Source organism: Nematostella vectensis, chromosome 6 (assembly GCF_932526225.1).
Source record: "Nematostella vectensis chromosome 6, jaNemVect1.1, whole genome shotgun sequence".
Taxonomy (NCBI): domain Eukaryota; kingdom Metazoa; phylum Cnidaria; class Anthozoa; order Actiniaria; family Edwardsiidae; genus Nematostella; species Nematostella vectensis.
In genome coordinates this window covers 14,569,839-14,592,022 of record NC_064039.1, presented here as the reverse complement: position 1 = coordinate 14,592,022, position 22,184 = coordinate 14,569,839, and the positions used below count along the sequence as shown (strand labels likewise).

General features: G+C 41.2%; 1 protein-coding gene across 1 annotated transcript; it reads left to right on the top strand.

Moving 5' to 3' along the window:
• The first annotated feature begins 2,817 nt into the window (after positions 1–2,817).
• LOC5515141 (myelin regulatory factor) lies at positions 2,818–20,491 on the top strand. Its single transcript, XM_032384789.2, has 27 exons — positions 2,818–3,365; positions 3,478–3,553; positions 7,650–7,759; positions 7,841–7,883; positions 7,964–8,061; positions 8,605–8,731; positions 9,218–9,318; positions 10,157–10,307; positions 10,657–10,750; positions 11,626–11,676; positions 12,252–12,302; positions 12,529–12,605; positions 12,722–12,778; positions 13,891–13,944; positions 14,145–14,235; positions 14,655–14,735; positions 14,929–15,048; positions 15,515–15,676; positions 16,143–16,199; positions 16,342–16,502; positions 16,842–16,968; positions 17,206–17,542; positions 17,906–18,139; positions 18,448–18,523; positions 18,609–18,680; positions 18,760–18,859; positions 19,025–20,491. Exons 1-27 carry the CDS (start codon positions 3,317–3,319, stop codon positions 19,217–19,219), a joined length of 2,952 nt encoding a protein of 983 aa, XP_032240680.2. The 5' UTR covers positions 2,818–3,316; the 3' UTR covers positions 19,220–20,491.
• The last annotated feature ends 1,693 nt before the right edge of the window (positions 20,492–22,184 follow it).

The window sequence follows — 22,184 nt, the reverse complement described above, 5'->3', positions numbered from 1 at the left end:
CTTGCTTATTTAATGTTCAAAACATCAAGCACAGAGAAGAGTTGGCACGCCTAAGAATAAATTAGAAATAGAGGCTGGACGGTACTACAGACCATACCGCAGCCCGGAGGAAAGACTCTGCCGGCAATGCGACCTCAACGAAACAGAAGATGAGTGGCACTTCCTACTGAGGTGTCCCATTTATGATATCCTTAGAAAAGAAATGCTTGATGTTCTGGAAAAAGACAATATTAGATTTAACAACAAGGAACCGCTTATTCATCTGCTCGTATACCCGCCTAAAAAGGTGCAAAAGGCTGCTGCAAAGAACATTTTTCTGTGTATGTGGATAAGGAAAAGAAATATAGAAATCTATTGGTTGAAAACCTATGTGACAAAAGTTATATGGTACCGATAATAAAACATCATACAGGGGGGATGGATTGGGTGGATATCCACACCCCCCTTTCTAAGTAAAAAAAAGTCTATAGAAAATGTCTGTGAGACGGAAAAGGTACTGTCCATGTGCCTTCGCCTGCTTTGCTGACGCGACAAATCCAATTCAGCGTGAAGTATTGTTTGATCTATGTGACATACCAAGAACCACTGGATCAGTTATAAGCCGTCTATCCGGCCATCATCCAGTCACCCCCCATTTTAAAATCCTGGACCCGCCCCTGTCAAGTATGAATTGGGAGTTTTTATGACTTTACACTCCACGGGACGCTTATTGTCGGCTAGCTTGTGCTTTTGAGTCTTGTCTACAAATAGCACGTCTATAACCGAAAGTGGACCTTCGCCCGTTGTGTGTGTGGGGGGGGGGGGTGCGCTCGCACCCCCTCCCCCCCTCCCCCTGGGTACGGGCCTGCATTTGTTTGGCTCCAAAAATAAAATTAATGGTATCGTAATATTGTTAGAAAAGGCAAGTCATGATTGGAAAATTACCGCTTCCAGAACGAATGAAATGAGAATATAGCCCACAAGGCGTATGATTCAGTGAATAAACGCTCCTTGGAGCAAAGTCGCAGTCGTAAACCGAGGAATGTGTTTTCCGCCGAAAAACCACAGGTTTTTCTACCGTTTTCTGTTCCGGATAGCATATGGATGGGTTTTTCAGAGAATAGTTTGTCAATTTCACGTTTCAACAAAATTAAAGCTAGTCTAAATGGCTTGTTATAATCGCCTCTGTCACGTATCGCAAGCATTCAAGAGCTGCTGATCGTATAATCTGCTTAGATCTCTGGTGAGGGCCCAGACGAGTGATGAAGACAACCTCTTGGACAAGAAGTAATTAATTATCCCGTGAAAAGACAGGCAAGCGCCGCTAATAAAACTATGATAAAGTTAACCCGATAGACAAGGAAAGAATGGTAACCTTTTGTTTTGCTATTGGCAAAGAGAGAGCGCTTCTCCTATGTTCAGTCATAAGTCTTTATAAATATATATATTAGACAACCAAACTACCATGTATCAAGTGACGCCATCAAAAAAATTCCAGTCATGTAGCAGGCCGCTCGTAAGACCTAACAGGATTGGCTGGATTACCTCATTGTTCTATTGTATTCCCGTTCTATTGTTTTGTTTCCCAATGTTTTGTCTATGGTGCATCAATCCATTGAGGTGAAATCTTCTGATAGCTGCTACATGACCCAAAAAATCCATATCCATTTAATGAAAGAAACATCGTATGACAACTAAACTTGGTATGTGTCATGTAGATGTCAGGGGTGTGGGGGAGGGGGTGTAACAAGATAGCACATGTCATGCCGTCCAAAGAGATAGTCACGCGATATGTGACGCCATCGGTAGCTTGCAAACAGTCGTAAAGCTTTCTATTGAAATTCAATTTTTTTGAACAAAAATAAGCAAAGCTTTGGTTTGGAGCTCCCTAAATCTATATATTATATACAACCTGAAAACTTGAATCGATCCCACCCCGTCTATGCCCGATATACGACTTTGTGCCCATATACTTTATGCCCGATATACGACTTTATGCCCATATACTTTATGCCCGATATACGACTTTAACCGCTTTCTCCCTATTCGTTAACAACGGCATGTCCCAAGAATCCACTAGGTCCGGCGTACATGCGCATCTTCTCATCCTCTCGTGCTTTTTTCGGCAATGAATGACCGATCACGGTACTCAGATAGCCAGCTTACTCAAACAAGTGAAATGGGTTTTATTTTCTATTTAATTATTTTTTTGAGCGGATGTTTTATCTTCCCCCTTGGCACACTGTAAGGATTTGTCTACTGTATTGAGAATTTCTTAACAATTTTGAGGTGTTAAAATCCCTCCAACAACCCACTAACACTACACTTGAGTAACCCGGGCATTTTTATTACTATTCTGATTCATCAGGCGCTCATGGAAATGTTCGTTTGAGCACCCGTCCTTTAGGATCATGCTGCGCCCTGGCTTCCTCCGGCCGGAGCATGGGACCCTTTCTGTAGTACCCCGCCTTTCGTCGGCTGATAACCATCACCCGCTGAGCGATTCTTAGACCTCTGTGGTTTCAGGAGTCTACAGAGTCTATAAGAATAGCAACAAAGTTTTGAACGTGGAACCTCGAACATTGAGCGGCTACAATATCGATATGTATGATAGCCATTTGATAACTACATGAAATAATAAACCATTCTATATCAAGATGATGTGAAGTGTTGAGCATTTGCATAATCAAAACGCGGGTCAAAACAGGGTCAAATTTCTTATCGAACAAAAATACATTTAGGGAGGGGATTTGGGTTTCCAAAAGCAAACATTCGTGTAACACAAGATCATGTTTCCCGCGCTCTCTGATTTGCTCATTATTCGCTCAGGGAGAGTTCATGGCGCCGTAGCAGTGTGTTATCTGATACTGTGAAGCGGACTTGTCGCCTAACCGCCCGCAGCGAGTTACTAGATCAGATCATTCTATCAAAAGCGGGTCCCTTTTTCTCGTTTCAAAAGATTTGACAATGTGATGTGTAGTGAGGACGTGAAAGCGTAAAGCAACAAGTGTTTTGACCCGATCTCCTCACAATCAACAGGCAAATCTCACTCAAGGTCTCTCGCTCTGGTACTCGCTTGTGGATCCGGTGACAAATTTTCGTGTCACGTGTGTAACACAAATAGCAACTTCCGTCAATCAAAACACGGTCAAACGATACTGCAGTTTAGTCGCAGTTCGTTCAAAATTACGAAACAACTCGGCCTGAGTTCAACGCAACATTTTTCCATTTCCTGTGCTTCTAGGCCTGCGAAAATGCACCGACGGTGAGAAGCGAGTTGTTTGATGGAATCTGCGTGGCCGAGTTGAGCGTAATCACCAAAAATCGGGCTTTCGCGATGGATATCACAGACGAACAGTTAGGCTTTCAGCGTAACAGCGGCTCGGGTGAGTTTGAGTGTCTCTTGTGGACTCTAGAATTACAGAACTCAAGAAACACACTGTTTTGCAACCTCACGATCTCAATTTTTAAACTAACATTCTTGATTTTCCTGTTTAGGGGGTCTTGAGAATGACAACTTGACGGAGTTTAGTTTGGATGAGATATTTTTCAACGACAACCAAATCGATAATGGGTGAGTAGTCTGGTAGTTTAGAGTCTTGCAAATCAAACGTGCAAGTTTGATCTTTTGCAGGCATATATCCCCAGGGCTAGGCTCACCGGCGTTGATCCGACTTTGGGTCGACATAAATGCGCACTCTATACAAGAGTATTTTGAATGAAATCCTTAAGTAAACAATAGTAAATTCTTTCCTAGACAACCCAGGCTAGCGTCTCTATCAGAGGTCCGGTTGTATTTTGTGCAGGTTGCCGCTTTAATATTAAAGCTTTCTTTAATTGATTTTCACCAAGCGATAAAATACGTGTTACACACGGAGGTTTGTAACCTTGCGACTCTACGCAGCTGCGAGGCATTTGAGCCTACAATAAACGGATGCTAAAATACTTTACGATTGCTAAGTAGGTTTCTATTTGCAGCGAAACAATCACTAGTTTTAAAGCCTTTCAAAAGGTAATAACGCGATAAGATGTGACTATTTTTGCAGTATTGATTTGACGCCCTAGTGTCATTTGGGAGGCGCTTTACGCCTCTCGCCATCAAGTAACATTGTCTAAACCAGAAGTTGAAAAGGTTAAAGAAACTTTTAAAAAGGAGACACGCAAGCCACATTTAGTAAATTGGACATCTTTAAAATTCAAAACAGCTTAAGATGTTAAGTTGAGGATAAGTAATGTTTGCATATCAAGCTCATTGAATATTCGTAGTTTTCGTTCGCACGTTTTTACGATATACGGGTCTTCGCTACTTCAATGTCCTGTGAAATTAACTTTTTCATTAAACTAGGCTGACATTAGAAGTTGTATTTGACAGGTTGCATACGATATCGATACACTAACTCCCTAAGATCTGGATTGTTTTGTCAATCTTTTGGGTTTTAGGTCACGATAGCATTAAGACCTGAATGACTCCACATTTTTTTAAAGACAACAAAAACACTTTCCAAATTCTCAAACTTGTTACTTGTTAAAGCTTGTTACTACTTAAAGCTTGTTACTTGTTAAAAATGAGCCACTACTACAAATTATTCTCCCTAATAATGAAAAAAAATATATATTGTTTATTTTATGTTTTTTAAAGTAATCTTCTCATGGAAATGTGAATTCCTTCGAAATCCCCTAATGATATAATCGACAGGTTGTTTGTGACGGTTATCGCGTCTTAGGGAGGTTTCTTGGTATTATGCGCGGGTGTTATTGCGACAAAAAATGAAAGACGTCTTTCGTTTTATGTTTTGCGCGATTCTTTACTAATATATTTTACTTTTTTGTATTTTCAAAGAGAAACTGACAGCCGTATAAGTGATAGTTTCTCATTTCAAATTCATCTAATGTCTAGATGTGGATTAACTGGTAGTCTTCTGGAAACCCTTTCCATTTCAATCGGAAACAGACATTATTATGTCTGATTTTATTATGTCAATAAATAAAGTAACCCTTTATGAAACTTGGAAGCCAGTAAAAAAAATAAAAGTTATATTGCTATCGTAACGTTGTGAAGCATACAACTTCAAAAGAGGAAGAAAACACGTGAACTTTCTTTTTGTGATGAGCTTTTCGACTACCATAAATAACATATATTGATTTTTGACCGAGGCTGGAATTATATCCGCTGACTAAATAGCCAATTTATCGGTCCGGAATTTTGCGTAATCTCTTTTGAAGGCAAGTAAAATGTGCTGAGATACAACTGATTAACCACATATTCGCATAACTTGAGTGGCGGGCGCGGAATATAGCCCTACCCTAGGATACTGGGGAAAAAAAGAAAATCTAGGCCGAATGTTTTCAGAAAAAAAAAGTCTTTAAAAGAGTCCTCTTTGCTTCTGGGAGGTTCACAGGAGATGGTGTTAACTTTTGAAATGTATCGAATGAGGTTTCTGCTATATCACGGTTGTGTTATATTTTTTCTCCGTTCTATGATTCGACTATTCGTTGTCTTTGTTTTATTAATCGCCTTTTTCTCACGTTCTCGATATTCTACAGATATTTATTCAAGAGTTTTTTTTAATCAAGACACGAAAACGGTGACACGAAATGGAGGGGGATGTAAGGGTTTGCGGTGATGTGGTTTGGCCTAAAATCTGGCGCTGCTTTTCTTTTTTTATTCAGCAGTATTGTGGTTTCTCTAGAATGCGCGGTTTACGGTTATTGGCTTATTTTGACGGTTTTGTGGTTTTAAGCGTTTTTCTGTGCGGTTTATGTGCGTTTTTGCGGTTTTCGCACCCCCTCGAAATGATTATAACTGTCAACACGAATCCAGGTATTCTAAAATCTACACCCGTAAACTCGGTAGCATGAACGTTTTTTTATCCAATTCATATCCTTATGGTCCCCTTGAGGTTTCTTCCTACTTTTTTATCTTTGCACCCAGTAACTTTAACCCTAACGTCTCCCTCGCAGCCGTGGACTCGTCATGCTGGAGCTCTAGCGCCGCCTAGCGTGACGAGTCCAGAATCTTAGCCAGGGAGTCTACATCAACCCTTGATAGCTCGTACCGTGTATATATTGCATAACGAGAGCTTGAAGCTCACGTTGCTTTTTTCTTTCCGCTTTGATGAATAAACTCATGCTAAACATGCTAAGAAAATGCCGAGGCTCAGATATCAGAGAAATGTTGCTATTTTAATCCTGATGCGTTCTAAAATGCAGACGTTCTTATAAAAAAAAAAGAGTGTAATAGTGAAAGTCTTGGTAATTCCGGTCTATACATACACGCTCATGACATAACTAGAGTAGGGTCATTTCTCGCCTTTGGCGTCTCGTTTCCGTGGTTCTTTTTCTTCGCCATGCTCCTATTGCCTACATCAAGGCTTTCTAGTTTGTTTTCACCCTACGGGATAGCAAAATGGTGTGTTCAACAGAAATTTAAACCCCTAAACAGGAAATTATTTTGGTTTCTACACTCAGTTTTACTTTGTTTAATTATATTCACATTATGCACAAATAATATTCGGTTAGCTAATCGCAATTATTTCTTCTCCACAAACAACACCCAAGATAGCAGGAAACAAGCCGAAATGACCGTTAGAAATAGCAGTGAGCCGATGAGCATATGTGGCTTTTTTTACGGAAAGAAACCCCCCCCCCCCCCCCCGCAGTTTGTGGTTGTTTTTTCAGTCTTCTAAATGCAAACCATTACGCCATATTATGTTTTATTAACCCAAACAAACCATAGCTGCATCCTGCACTGTAACAATAATTTAGAGGATAAGCACTGTAGTGTCCACTATTACTACGTGAAAAGCAGGCGTTGATGTCATAGGTTAGCTCGAGTAACAGCATTTGTAACAATTTTGGGAGATTTTTAGTCCGATTGAAGACTATATTTAATAGTAGGCGTTTTGGCCTCGCGTGCAGTTACGCACGCTAACCTTGACACGTGTTTGACACAACAGACGACAATGCATGTAAAGTCCTTATCTTGTGTCTTGTGCCCCAGATCAAGTAGCACAGTCGCTATATTTTTGAATTGTGTGACCTCCAGTGAAACTGATTTCTAACCAAACAAACATGGACATCTCGTTTTGTATAAATTCCTCTGTTTTTATAAGAATCCTTTTTATAAGAACGTCTAGCGTGAGATTTCGCCAAATTCTAAGAGCATGCTAATGTCGATGATCAAATGATCCTCTCACCACTTACCGCTATAAACTCTTTAAAATCTGCCATACTGGAATATTACTCAGGCGCGTACCCAGGATTGCAGGGGGGGGGGGGGGGGGGGTGCGCAGTCATACATATATGGAAAAAGCATAGTATTTGAAGATTCCTTTATAAAAAATGACCCACTTTTTGGCCGCCAAGGGGGAAGATGCGTGCACCCCCCTGTGTACGCGCCTGTTACTTTGTCGTCCTAAATTGTTACGACACAGAAAATCCGCGTACAAAACTGAGTAACTTGTAACCTGTAACTTGTTGTAATCTGTAACAAAATAGTCTTTTGCTTTTTGCATTCTCTGTTCATCATATTATAATCATACAGTTTTTTTAAATGAGTAAATGGCACCGTTGTGGTGACCCTGTACTGCCACATGTGGAGAAATAAATAAAGAAAATGTAAGCACGAAGTAACGCGCATCCTCATTTATACCCCACATATTTCTTCTCAGGTATCTCGAGGAAAATGGAAACGTCAATTTTGGGTTCTCAGCTGCTGATCAGCAGCACTTCTCATCCGCGCATGCTCAAGTCAATCAGCCGGAGGTCATGTTTTGCTCTGGTAGGTCATTGGTTAGCTTTGTTTTGTCTTGCTATTTTTGGTAAACACTCAAACTGATGTTTTCTTCTTTTCCCTTTCTAGGTCAAAGATTGTTGAGCGATGAATTGGGACATTGTTCTAGACCGTACGTTTCCTGATTGCGTATCTTATTGTTTTATAAACTTCCTTTACTTGATATTTGTTTGTTATTGTGGACTTTCGTAGACCAATTGATATCCCGAGATGTCTTCATTCAAAACATCAACCGCTGCCCTTGACACCGCCGTACAGTGACTGCGGAGACTCGCCCATGGAAGAACATAGTAAGAATGTCTTTTGCTAAGGGTTAAAAACTATACATTTTTATTCTTTGTCTTCTTTTTTTCTGTTTTTTTCTTTTTCTCCTTTGATAACCTTTTCTTCTTTTTCATTTCCTTTTCGCCTTCTTTCAACTTATTATTTTTATTTGATGTTGTAACATCCATCGTTGATATTTTCTTCTTCATCCTCATCATTATAATGATTATTACTGTTATTATTATCATTATCATTTTCAACATCAGCATCTCCATCAACATTCACTTTCGTCATCATCACCATCACCACCAACACCTTCAGCTTCATCAAACTCATCATCAACATCACCACCATCGCTTTCATCGTCATCATCATCTTTATCACGATCACCACCAACACCTTCAGCTTCATCGAAACCGTCACCACCATCGCTTTCATCATCATCACCATCACCACGAAAAACAGTTTTATCATGATTATTGTCATTTGCCTGGTGCTCCTCTCCCTGTCTCCTCTGAATTTTTTCTCCAGCGCAATATAACGCACGCGATTACCATTTTCCTTTACAGTTCTTTGTCGAAGCTCATCGTCTGTCGCCACGATAGACCAGGCAGAGTTGGCCAAATTGTCCGGTAGAGATGGCCAGTATGCTTGTAATGGTACCGCCAACAGCGTGCTCTTCCTCCCTAATACATGGTATGTAAACAACGGCAGCACATTTTGTACCATGTCCCACTAATGTATATCAAGGAACTAGAAAGCAAGTTAGTGCTAACCTACAATCGGTGAATTATATGTTGATATTTTTTCCAGTGGAAAACGATTTTCATGTGTTCATGTCATATTTTTAGTATGACGCCTTTTTACCCCACCTCTCCTTTCCTAGGACCCCCCCCCCTGCGACCTTAGTCCCCAACACTGAATTGGGGGAGGGGGAATTTTTGTGTTTTCACTAAAAAATAGCATATTGAATATATAACTGATGCAGAAATCATTTTATCAACCATTAAATTGCCGATTGTAGGGATAAATACGGCTTTTTTGACATTTGATGGATAAAAAGGGGCTTCATTTCTGGGTTAGCGTCAACCTGCTCTCTGGAAACCCGGCACAGCTCATCTAAGGTCCTTTCAAACCGCATTTCTATCAGTCCCTTTCTGAATGTCTGTTTTCTTCTTTTAGTAAAGCAGAGCCTTGTCGAAAGAGGAGGCGAACCGTGGATTCTGACAGTGTGATCACAAACCCATCAGTACTTGGCTTGGCGACAATCAAGACAGAACCAGGTACAAAATATCCGCGCGGAATCTAACTTTAGGGTGGAGAGGTATTCGATTTTTTCTGTTTTCTGCTAGTTATACTAGTTATGCGCCACTCAGTACCTCTCGCGATTGATACTCGAGGTAATTTCTTATACACTTCAATGTATTCCCGCCGGGAGAAAGGAACGCCATCGTAAAATCGAGGTAATCGTAAAATCCAATATCGTAAAATCCAGGTTCCACTGTATTTGGACTTACTCTGTTCTATGCAAAAATAACTCGGTACCAATCGGGACGAACTGGGACTATTCAGCCTTAAGGGTTCTGTTCGTGAGTTACTCGGTACTGTTCGTGAGTTACTCGGTACTGTTCGTGAATTACTCGGTACTATTCAGGACGAACTGGGGACTATTCAGCCTTAAGGGTTCTGTTCGTGAGTTACTCGTTACTGTTCGTGAGTTACTCGGTACTGTTCGTGGGTTACTCGGTACTGTTCGTGAATTACTCGGTACTATTCAGGACGAACTGGGGACTATCCAGCCTAAAGGGTTCTGTTCGTGAGTTACTCGGTACTGTTCGTGAGTTACTCGGTACTGTTCGTGAATTACTCGGTACTATTCAGGACGAACTGGGGACTATTCAGCCTTAAGGGTTCTCTTCGTGAGTTACTTGGTACTGTTCGTGAGTTACTCGGTACTGTTCGTGAGGTACTCGGTATAGTGTTCGTGAATTACTCGGTACTATTCAGGACGAACTAGGGACTATTTTAATAGACCTTAAAAGGTCTTACCGGTTTTATTCGTGAATTACTCGGTACTACTCGGGACTTTTCGAGACTTACTGCAAACCGCCTTCTCTAAAGGTCTCGATGATTTATGTGAAGACTCAGACAGCATGGACAGTAGCGAGACCCTGGCATCCGCTGACATGGACACGTCCTACCAGTGTCTCAAGTGGAAGCCCTTCAAACAAGGCCAGTGGTCCGACTTGTACGACGAGAACAACAGCCTACTGTGAGTTTCTGACAAGCGTTGAACGGGGCTTTTAACGTCCACCCCCCTCCCCCCATCCTCCTCCCCCAATTACGTACAAAAAGTGTGGCTGAAAAACTTTCTCGTCCCCGAGGATATGTCGTTTAAATTCAACAGAGATTTATACCTCTGATGAAGGCAAGATCATATTTAGAGCCCCCCCCCCCACACACACACACACATACACATTCAATAACACATTAAATGCCACCCTCTCTCTCTCTCTCTCTCTCTCTCTCTCTCTCTCTCTCTCTCTCTCTCTCTCTCTCTCTCTCTCTCTCTCTCTCTCTCTCTCTCTCTCTCTCTCTCTCTCTCTCTCTACGTGTTTCAGACCGCCGCCTGATTTCCGTGTGGATGCAGACAAAGGGTTCAACTTCTCATTCGCCGACGATGCTTTCGTTTGTCAAAAGAAGAACCATTTCCAGGTAGATTCCTTTTAAACATTTTTGACGCACGGTGAATTCATTGACGCACTTTGCATTTATTGACCCATTGTGCATTTATTGGCACACTTTGCATTCATTGACACACTTTGCATTTATTGACGCACTTTGCATTAATTGACGCACTTTGTATTCATTGACGAACTGTGCATTTATTGACGCACTTTGCATTTATTGACGCACTTTGCATTAATTGACGCACTTTGCATTTATTGACGCACTTTGCATTTATTGACGCACTTTGCATTCGTTGACGCACTTTGCATTCGTTGACGCACTTTGCATTCATTGACGCACTGTGCATTTATTGACGCATTTTGCATTCAATGACGCACTTTGCATTTATTGGCACACTTTGCATTTATTGACGCACTTTGCATTCGTTGAAGCACTTTGCATTCATTGTCGCACTTTGCATTCATTGACGCACTTTGCATTTATTGACGCACTGTGCATTTATTGACGCACTTTGCATTTATTGACGCACTTTGCATTCATTGACGCACTTGCATTCATTGACGCACTTTGCATTCATTGACGCACTTTGCATTCATTGACGCACTTTGCATTTATTGACGCACTTTGCATTCATTGACGTACTTTGCATTCATTGACGCACTTTGCATTCATTGACGCACTTTGCATTCATTGACGCGTTTTGCATTCATTGACGCACTTTGTATTAATTGACGCACTTTGCATTCATTGACGCACTTTGCATTCATTGACGGACTTTGCATTCATTGACGCACTGTGCATTCTATGACGCACTGTGCATTCTATGACGGACTTTGTATACTTGACGCACCTTGCCCTCCCTTGCTATGCTAATGAACTCTTGTCAACATTTCCCGCAGATCACAGTGAGTCTCAAGACTGCCACGACTCCCGCGTTTATAAAAGTCAAGGTTTGTGTCGATTATCCGTCTGTAGTTTTTTGTCAGCAATTGCGTTTACGTATGTCTATCAGCTATTCCTTTGTTATCTATTACTTTAATCTTTAATTGTGATAATTGCTCATATAGTAATGGGTACTAATAGCTCAATGGATGGGGGAGCGGTGTCACGGGCTTATTTACATGCTTTGAGCCTAGCCTTAAAAACAACTACAGAGTCAGCCTCAACGGCTCATGCTGGGAGGGAATTCCACTTTGGGATGGTTCTGATAAAGAAGGAATGGTGAAAAGCGTTTATTGAGCCGCCTAGCGCAGAGCATGGCCCCTAGTTAGTTAGCTTAGTTAGCTAGCTAGTAAACGCAAGGGTTTATTTAGGTCTACTAGCCAAAAAAACATGCGCGTACCAAGGAATTGGGGGATGGGGATGCGCAGTCATAGGCATCATATCGAAAAAGGATAGTACTTGACGATGCTTCAATAAGAAGTGACCCACATTTTGGCCGCAAAGGGCCCTGCGCATCTCCCTCATCTTGACTAGTGCAGTTACAGTAATGGGTATAATAGCAAATGCTGTTTTTTTTTTTCAGGATGTCTGTAAAAGCGTCGATAGATTCAAGTTACACTTATTTGGGATCAAGGTGAGATCAATGTGTGTCTCCTAACGATGCACGTGACTAGAGATGCACGTGACTAGAGATGCACGTGACTAGAGATGCCTGCGCTGTCCACCACACCTCGCCCTCCCCCTTCGCGCTACGAGTCATGGGTACCGCCTTACCTTTATGCTAATAAAGAGTCACAAGACCTCTAGGAGACCTTCGCGTAGGTTCTCATATATTGAGAAGGTGCGTCATTGTGTTTTAGATGGAGTCGCAAGGGTCTTCCATCAAGATCGAGCAGTCTCAAGCGGACCGAAGCAAACGGCCCTACGACCCTCCCGTGTAAGTTCTATAGTTCCATAGTAAGTTCCGTAACGGCCTTACAGAGAAAAACAACGTTTGAGATTTATCTTATATGGGCATTGTTTTTTATAACGTGGTTCTCATTTCATCACCAGTTTGCCTCTCACCTCAAAAGACGAGACCAAACTGACCGTGGGAAGACTGCACTTTAGGTATGGCAATCATGACACCACCCCTTTAATTGATAGCTCCCTTCTCTTATGCTGGATTATTGAGTAATCCGTGGCCCACGGAAAACTCAAGACACTACCCCTTTAATTTATAGCTCCCTTCTTTTCAAAATCGGAAAATAGTGCGGCATTTTTTTTAGAATAGTGCGGTAAAATTAGCGATAGTGCGGTAAGTAAAAACAACATTTTCCGTGAGTTTAGCTTTTTGGGGCGAAATATGCTTTCGTTTCTTTAAATTAGGAGGAGAGACCCTTTAAAATGAAAGCCACTTTATTCCATTGAACAATGAATGAACGCAAGTTTTCTCGTTTTTTCTTTTAGTTTTCCAAACACAACCATACTCTCTGAATCACTACCCCTGCAACAATAGAAAAGCTGAAAAAGTAAATGATACTTGCGGAGAAGACTGAAAAATCGTTTTCCTGAATCAAGAATTTATCCATTATTGCATTGAAATATAATAAGTACAGAGCAAAGACGGAATAGCAAAAAAATAAAATGGAAACCGATTTTTTTTTTGAAAGCCCGCCAAACATGTTCTTACAAGATCAGCTATTGGACAAATTATATTCAATCACAAGCCTTGTTCTTCTGTAGCTGCTGGTTCTCAGGCCTGCTTCATCTGCGAGGAACGCCTGGTATTTGTTTTTTGATTATGCAATCTACGTACGATAGGCTTCAATTCGCTTGCAATTTACGGTGTTTTGACGTTAATTGTTTGAGATTCAACGGTTTGAACCAGGTATTTACACGCTGACCTTCAAATTGGCCATATTTTTAGCAAGTTTTTCACACATTATTATTTTTCGAGAGAGAATTTTTTTCGAGAAAAAGTGTGAAAATGCGGAAAAGTGCGTTTTTTGGTCAATAGTGCGGAATCGCACGGCCACACTTTACCAGATGCCCTGTCTGTAATGCTGGATTATTGTGTAATCCGTGGCCCACGGAAAACTCATGACACCACCCCTTTAATTTATAACCTTCGATTTTTCCTCTAATGGTGGATTGTTGAATAAACCGTTGCCCACGTAATCTCTTTACATACACCCTTAAGCGGACGATCTCACTAATGACATTATTTTTTAATCACACAGCGAAACCACATCCAATAACATGAGAAAGAAGGGCAAACCCAACCCTGATCAGAGGTAAAGTTCGGTCTCCTATTTTACCTTTAATTTTTTTCGGAAATTTTACTTGCATAAAACATCATTAATAATAATACATCTATATTCGGTAAAGCAAATCAAAAGGAAAGCATGATTACTCTAGAAATAGCGCTGAATAAACTAAGCATGGGTATGGTTTCACATAACGTAACTATTTACGCATGTTGTCTGCCGCGTAGATACTTCAACCTGGTGGTGGCGATCTACGCGTATGTTAAACACGAAAGCTTCCTGATTTGCGGAAGTGCCTCAGAAAGAATCATTGTGCGGGTAAGACATTAGATAGATATGTCATAGTTGCTACCTACTAATAGAATATCTACATGTTTACGATGATATACGAGTGATTCCGGCGTTTCCTTAGCTATATATTAGCAGATGATCTACGTGTGAGTGTGTGTGTGTGTGTGTGGGGGGGGGGGGGGGCACTCAGGTTATTAAGCTTTGGCAGGCGTGTTCTTAGTTGAAAAACAAATCACTTTGTGTAAATTTTGATTAGAAATAAGGCTTCGTTCATAAGATATAAGCATATAAAGTAGAGGAACGAACTTTTGGGACACCCTGTACGTTCGATTCCGATGATCTAGGGCCCCTTCACGACCCTTGTAGAAAAGGGGTGGATCTAAGCTTTTGCTTATATGTCATTTGTACCTGTTCTTTGGCAAAAAATACTGATTTTCTAATTTTAGGCATCAAACCCGGGCCAGTTTGAAAATGACGTAGAAGTTGTTTGGTCTCGTGGTTTTACAGCCGATTCCGTTTTCCGCATGGTAAGTTTTAGTGCTATGTTTCAACGAACTTTGCATGGTGTTTACACGGACTCATTACCATTCTCTGGATGGTAAAATATACGGCTATGTTTTCACGGTGTTTTCAAGTGGTCTTTACATATTCACATCGCCACTTTCCGGGTTTTACACGAACATGTCTCTACTTATCATCACTCTACTTGTTTTTCTTCAGGGACGTGTCGGGATTAACACGGACCGTCCGGACGAATCGTTGTCCGTACATGGAAATATGAAGCTGACCGGACACATGGTGCACCCGTCCGACATCCGGGTCAAAGAGAACATCATAGAGGTAGGGGTTTGTCGAGCATGTTCAAATGTTATATTCGACGTTATGTTAAAAACGACACAATGATGCAGTGTAATGTTTTCTTTGACGCATTATTGATATCATCACATAATATGGAGATTGACACTGAAATTAACATTGAAATTTTAGACCATTTACGTTATATTTTAAATTTACCATGTCATGTGATTTTTTCAGATTTACCATATCACGTGATTTTTCACATTCACCATATCACGTGATTTTTTTCAGAATAACCATATCACGTGATTTTTCAGATTCACCATTCCACGTGATTTTTCTTAGATTCACCATATCACGTGATTTTTCACATTCACCATATCACGTGATTCTTCAGATTTACCATATCACGTGATTTTCCACATTCACCATATCACGTGATTTTTCAGATTTAGCGTATCACATAATTTTTCCTATTCACCATCACGTCATTTCACGTGATTTTCAGATTGACACTAGAGAGCAGCTACGTAACGTGTCCCGGATGAAGCTCTATCGGTACAGTTACAGCCAAGACTACCTCGAGGTGGCCGGACTCAACACCGATCCGGACACCGGCGTGCTAGCCCAAGAGGTCAAGGAAGTCCTTCCGGACGCTGTCCGGGAATCGGTTAGTGGCAGATCCTTAGTTTGTTTAAGATGTGAGACTTTTTTCAAACATTCCTATGGGGAGCTCCTCTTCAAACAATGACTTCTGTTCACGGGGAAATTTCTAAAATAAGCGGGGAATTACCGGGCTGTAATGGTACCTTAATGCGTCATTAATAGCTAGTTTTAGTACGTTAGAAGGTGAGTGCGAATTACCCGCTGGCTTAAGTTACTAATGTTGATAAAATTACCCGGTTGCTGGAAATACCCGTCATCTTATGTTGCCCGTCTGCTGGAGTTACTCGTCAACTTCAGCTGGCTGCTCGTCAGAATGACTTGTCACCTGTTACTACCCGTTTACTGGAGTTACCCCGCAGCTCGAATCACTCCACAGATACTCGTCAGTGGAAATGAGCTCCAGTGTAAAGAGATTCTGCCATTTTATGGTTGTGTGTGCGGTAATTTTTATTTCTTTTACATGTCCTTAGGAGGATCTCGTGCTTGCTGATGGCAAAACCATCGAAAAGCTATTAGTCGTCAACAAGGTACGTGAGCAAAACCATCAAGAACCTTAGTCGTCTACAGGTCAAATTGACCAAGATTAACCTAAAACTGCTGGGTAGTGGCCACAGAAAAATTGAATGAGAAAGCATCATAAATGGCACTAATTGTGTTATCTATCGGTAGGAGCGAATTTTCATGGAGAATGTCGGAGCTGTCAAAGAGCTTTGTAAGCTGACAGATAATCTCGAGACACGCATAGACGAGTTGGAGCTTGTCAGTAAAAAACTACAGACACGGCGGCGCGCTGATACTACTTCAAGTTGCTACACCGTCAGCTCACTCAGGTACTCGATGGATAAGGGAATGATCATATCTATTTGCCCTTCTTACGTTGCAATGGGGGTCGAGTTGATAAGCGAACAGCATGCTGGGACGATTTTAAGGGACGCCATTCAACATGGCGTCGTGAACAAGTTGGTGTGATACTGAATGAAAGCTAGAAAATGGTGGATTTTGGAATATCCGAAACATATTCGTTAGTTAGATTCTAAACAATAGCATCGTTCGACGCCGTGTTGGATTGCGTCCCCTTAAAATTTAGTAGGAGGGGGGTTAATGTCTGTGATAGTGGGATGTTCTATTCGCGATGGTAGATTTTCAAAAAGGGTTTGTTTATCTTCCAGTCGAACCTCGTCGATTTGCAGTAAGAAAAGCACATCAAATATCTCTACGGATGGAGAGCGAAGGCCGCCACACACCCCCCGTCACCACTGCCAACACAAGCACCACACCCATAACTGCCACCAACAGGTGATTACATGATATGCTTGTTCGTCAGATGTCATCAGAAAGAACAAGCTTTTTTTGTTAAACAAAATGTGTCAAAGGGGCTGAATTACTTTTTTTAGTGTTGAAAAAGTGCGGCGCAATTGATTGTGATCCTAGATCCTGTTGACCTTGAGCCGCGAAACACAATCTAATCGCGGTTGGACATTACTTTTTTTGATTATCTAAACGGCATTTCTTTTTCTCTTTTTCGCTGGCCAGAAACAACCTCAAGACGTCAGGATTCCTGTTGCGGGAGCGGACGAGCAGACCTGGTGCTCACCACGCTTCATGCAATTCCTTATCGTCATCCTCGTGCTTGTCATGTGTCTTAGTGTGGCTGCCATGGCAACGCTTTACGCCATGCAGGACAAAGACCGTGACAGCTCTCCAAGGAACTCTTTCGCCGAGTATGAAAAACCTTTGCCAACCTTACCACTATCCCCCACTAATACTACCACAGGAAGACCAAGACTCTCGACTGTGCCCCCAGAAGCGAGCACGCCCACAGATTCATTTCCGAAAAGCCCTACAAGTGCTACGCGGAAACGTCCTTCCGGTGAGCTGGGGAATTCGAATGACCAGGAATTGAATACTCTAAAACCTAGTTCCTAGGCAATTGAGTAATGCCAGTTATCGAAAATATATATCGAAAATATGCCTCTATATAGTCCCCCTGAAAGTCTACATGAGATGTGAGTTAGCAGGATGTAGAATTAGCGGTTCCCTCTACAAAGACATTATACCACAACTAAGCTGTCTTAGTTCCTTTTTTCCTCTTTTTAAGATTTTTTAAATTCACATTAAAAATTCAAAAATGCGCTCCATGGAAAAACATAGGTGGCATGTGGTTGATTCTAGTAGTAGTTCCCTCTTGCATTGAACAGCGAATTTATTCTACTATGGCTGTTGTCTCTTTCAGAAGGAGGGGATGCCCTGACTGAGGGTCCTTATGTCCGTCCCGGGACACCGATGGGTACCGGTTCTCAGACTTCCGCACCACTTGGAAGCGATCCGTACCTTAGCAAAACTCCAACTTCCTCGATAAACAGATGCAAGTGCTGCGGACACAAGGAGAAATGCGGCGACGTCCCTAGCAATGTGTTGACGGGGAAAGCCATTTATTATGACATGAATAACATTCCCCAGCCGCAAGGTCGGTCCACAACTCTGTCTGTCTATCCGTCTGTCAGGTCTGTCTGTCCGTCCGTCTGTCTGTCCGCCAAACGTTTTGTCTGTCTGTCTGTCTGTCTGTCTGTCTGTCTGCCTGCCTGTCTGTCTGTCTGTCTGTCTGTCTGTCTGTCTGTCCGTCCGTCTGTCAGGTCTGTCTGCCCACCAAACGTTTTGTTTGTCTGTCTGTCAGTATCCTTGTTTGCTGTGTCTTCGTACCTACTCTTTTTGTTCGTCTATCAATCCGCCCAACTGCGTACTTGTAAGCGTCGTGCTTTTTGTCTCTACTTATAGGGACAAAGTCTTCGACGCCAGAGTTCGATTTCAGGATAATAGACAAAGACTTTGATCTTAGTTGCGACGATTGTTGGTAAGTTTGCTCTTTGAAATATGTTTACTCTTTACAATGCTCTTGTTCCATTACGGTAACGTTTTTTCGTTGGATTCGTTGACAGCTCGAGAAACTCGTCTTTCTATGTACCATATAGCGCAGCAATCCCGTTCCAGCCAATCACAATAGAGCTTAAGTAAGTAACATCATTATTAAAGTGTTAGTTTGTACTTGTTCGTGATCTTTATTAGACGTCGTTTCTTTTTCTTGTTTAGTTCAACGTTTAGCACTAAGATGTTACTGTGTTCAACATCGACATCAGAGGGATGTCCCGAGCCTAGCGCGCAGCCAACCCAAAGCACAGCTATTGCACAGGTAACTTGTTTTAACTCCCACCAGGCATGCGGAAGGCACAACACAGCGACCCCCTTTTTGAGGCGGATTGACATCAGTCCTTAGTTGCGATGCCATAATTCTTGTGTGATAAGACACAAGACACACAGTTGATTGCATACTAACCCTGTTTTTCTCGTTCTATAGGACATCTGGTCCACTAGTCACAGATGGCAACTGTCTAGTGCGTACTATTTCTGGAGCTCGTATCATTTCAGGATTATCCTGCCATCGTCCAATACATCACAGCCGTCCGTTCAGCAAGAAGCTGACTGTTTTACCAAGACAAGCGACGGCAGCTTCCACGACTACTACCTTTACTTTATACGTATTTGCGTCTAAGGATCATGTGTGTTATTGTGTTACTGTGCGACGCGCGCTACCGTGGCCATCTTAATATTTTTTTTTAAGTGAAAAACGTACATTCTGATTGAAATGATTTCCACCAGCAAATCGGCTTTTTAGAAAGACCTCAATGCGAACCTAAACATGACAGAAGCTTCGTAGTTCTGAATTTGTGTAGTTCTTTCAAAACTTTGATACTTTAGTGGCCACGGTAGCGCGCGTAACGCATTCATAGCTGCTGTCATTGTAAATTAGGTCTTACAAAAGATATAGAGTTCTAGGTATAAAGAGTTTTTAAGTTTCCATGATTCATTTACACGTTTTGAATCAGAATAGATTAGCCGAATCAGAGAAACTTGCCTTAATATATTCGTATGATCATTGATTCAGGGCCATTCTGCAAAACCGGGCGCCTTGCGGTGAGAACGACCGCAAAGTACGCTGGGTCTACCAGAATGTTTTTTAGCGTAGATTTCATACTTTATTATGACCGATCACAAGGACAACTTGTTTCATTCTTGTGTACAATAGTTGTACATCTTTTATAGGAATGTCAAAATATAGTGCAACCGAAGCCGTTTGGATAGGATTTTCTGAATTCAATAGTGTGTCTGGTGTGTTAAGTGTGACTCCCTATGTGTTTCAATGCACGTGATACCATAGCAACCATATATCCGTTACCATGGTTATTATGTAGTCCTATAATTTTAAAAGTTTGTGGGCTAGTGAGAAATGGCCATGTTTTCGACGAGTCTTTTTATAGGAAGATTATTCTTTAGTTACTTCACCTGTGTATTTATTCAAAACTGTAGGCACCAACATTTCATAACATTTCAGTGCAACCGGTCACAAATTTTTTTAGGTCCCGCACATTGTTCGTGTCATGTCATAGACAGAAATCTGTCTTCGTCTGACAAGATATAGTCGAATTGTGGTCATGTACTCTCTCCTAGTGTTGAGTGCCTATGTGATGTTTACGAACAAATTGACACTCATAGTACTCGTGTAGTGTTCAGGCTTACAGTATAGACAAAACGTATATAGTTTCATACATTTTTCATATGTTATTTTCAAATAGGTAATTTTATCAACAATTTATATAGAAATCAAATTAATTGATTGTAAATTTGAAATGAACATGATGCGCCGCGATTTGCATCATGGGTGTGCTATCTGTATAACATGTACATACTAGGAAACTTTAAAAAAAAATGTAAATCAAGAGATTCAATGCTACCATGACAAAATAAATGATTAGCTTTTGCTAAATTTGTTTATCTGAATTTTACTCCTTAGCCTCACCTGATATTTCATCGTTATATTTGAGATTATGAACGAACGAGTGGTTGGGTGGCGAATTCACTCGGTTGCTGGTTAGTACGTCATGTAAGACGCCATTAACTGGCTTCATCTTAATAACCCTATCCGTAACCAATTTTACTAAATATTGAGACCGCTGTCCACCGGCACCATTTGAGGATTTCGTGGAATCAGGAAATAAGTCACTGGTTCTGTACAGGACCCGAAAAGATCCCAGGACCCGAAACGATCTCAGGACCCGAAATGATCCCCAAAAGTACCCCAACTGATCCCGGGACCCGAAACGATACCGAGGAGTCCCCGAAATCAACCCCACGGTATTGCGGTAATGGAAAAAGAGAAAGCAGAAGAAAGCACTTCCAATTCTTAAAGCATAATTAAGGGTTGACAGCGAATCTATTTCTAAATAACATGACTTAAAAAACTTAAATTCCAATACAATACTTCTATTTATCACATTGCCCCGGCGGTAAATTCATAAACAGAGTCCTAAACAAATACACAACCTTTAATTGCTTCTGAAAGGAGTACAACATAAACATAGCACAGCCTTGCTCAGAACAACCAAACTTTTGACCTTCGAAACATTTGCAGTTCCAACACATGACTCTGACACTATAAATCTCGTTCCCGGTAAACATCACCCCTAAAAATCTATATTAATTTGACAACCAAACGTGTTTTTCACCACGAAATCCATGTTCACACGAGCGAATATTTACCGACAGCCGGTTTGGCCGAGAAGATGGAATGACAAAAGCAGACTGAGTAATGCACTCAAACAACCCTTTTACTACCGTTGCAAAATATTAAGAGATGTGGCTTTTGTTGAAAGCAATATGTTAGTTTTGAATTTCTGTGGTAGTGCGTACACCACTGCATGATTTCTCTCTATCTCTCTTGTCTTTCATTCACCGAACACAAACAAACATTTTTCTACGGGAAAGCAGAGGCATGTCTAATCTTTGGAGACATTCGTTTATAGCTTGTTATTTATAAATTATTTATTCACGCCTGGTTCTTCAAATTACCATCACGGGAATTTTTATTTGACCCCAATTGCTGACTCAACCAAGCTGTCGAAAGCTGTATTTCCCGCGCAGTCGTATATAAAAATCTCAATACTATTGTTTTAGTTAATTCAAATTTCTGGATAGTAACAAAAATGACACTAAAATGTTTTATATGTTTTTAAAACTGAAAGCCAATCCTTCCACATTCCTTTTGTTTGTCCATTACTGCAATTCCTTGGGGTTCATTTCGGGGACTCCTCGGTATCGTTTCGGGTCCCGGGATCAGTTGGGGTACTTTTGGGGATCATTTCAGGTCCTGGGATCGTTTCGGGTCCTGGGATCTTTTCGGGTCCTGTACAGTTCACAGTGGTGAAATTTAAAATACCTTGTATTTCCAAAACTAAGGCTAAATAACTGATTATTTCATAAATATTATTCTTTTATTTTTGCAAGATAAAATTGTCGTTGACTATAATATAACGGTTTATTTAGTTTTCAAAGCTCGACCCACTCCCCCTCCCGGTCATCCAAGATGGCGGCTTAGAGTGGCACTGTGTATTTTAACTTTATATCTTATGAATTTGCGATTAATTGCAATCATCGCGTATTTCGACGTTTAAAAGATAGAG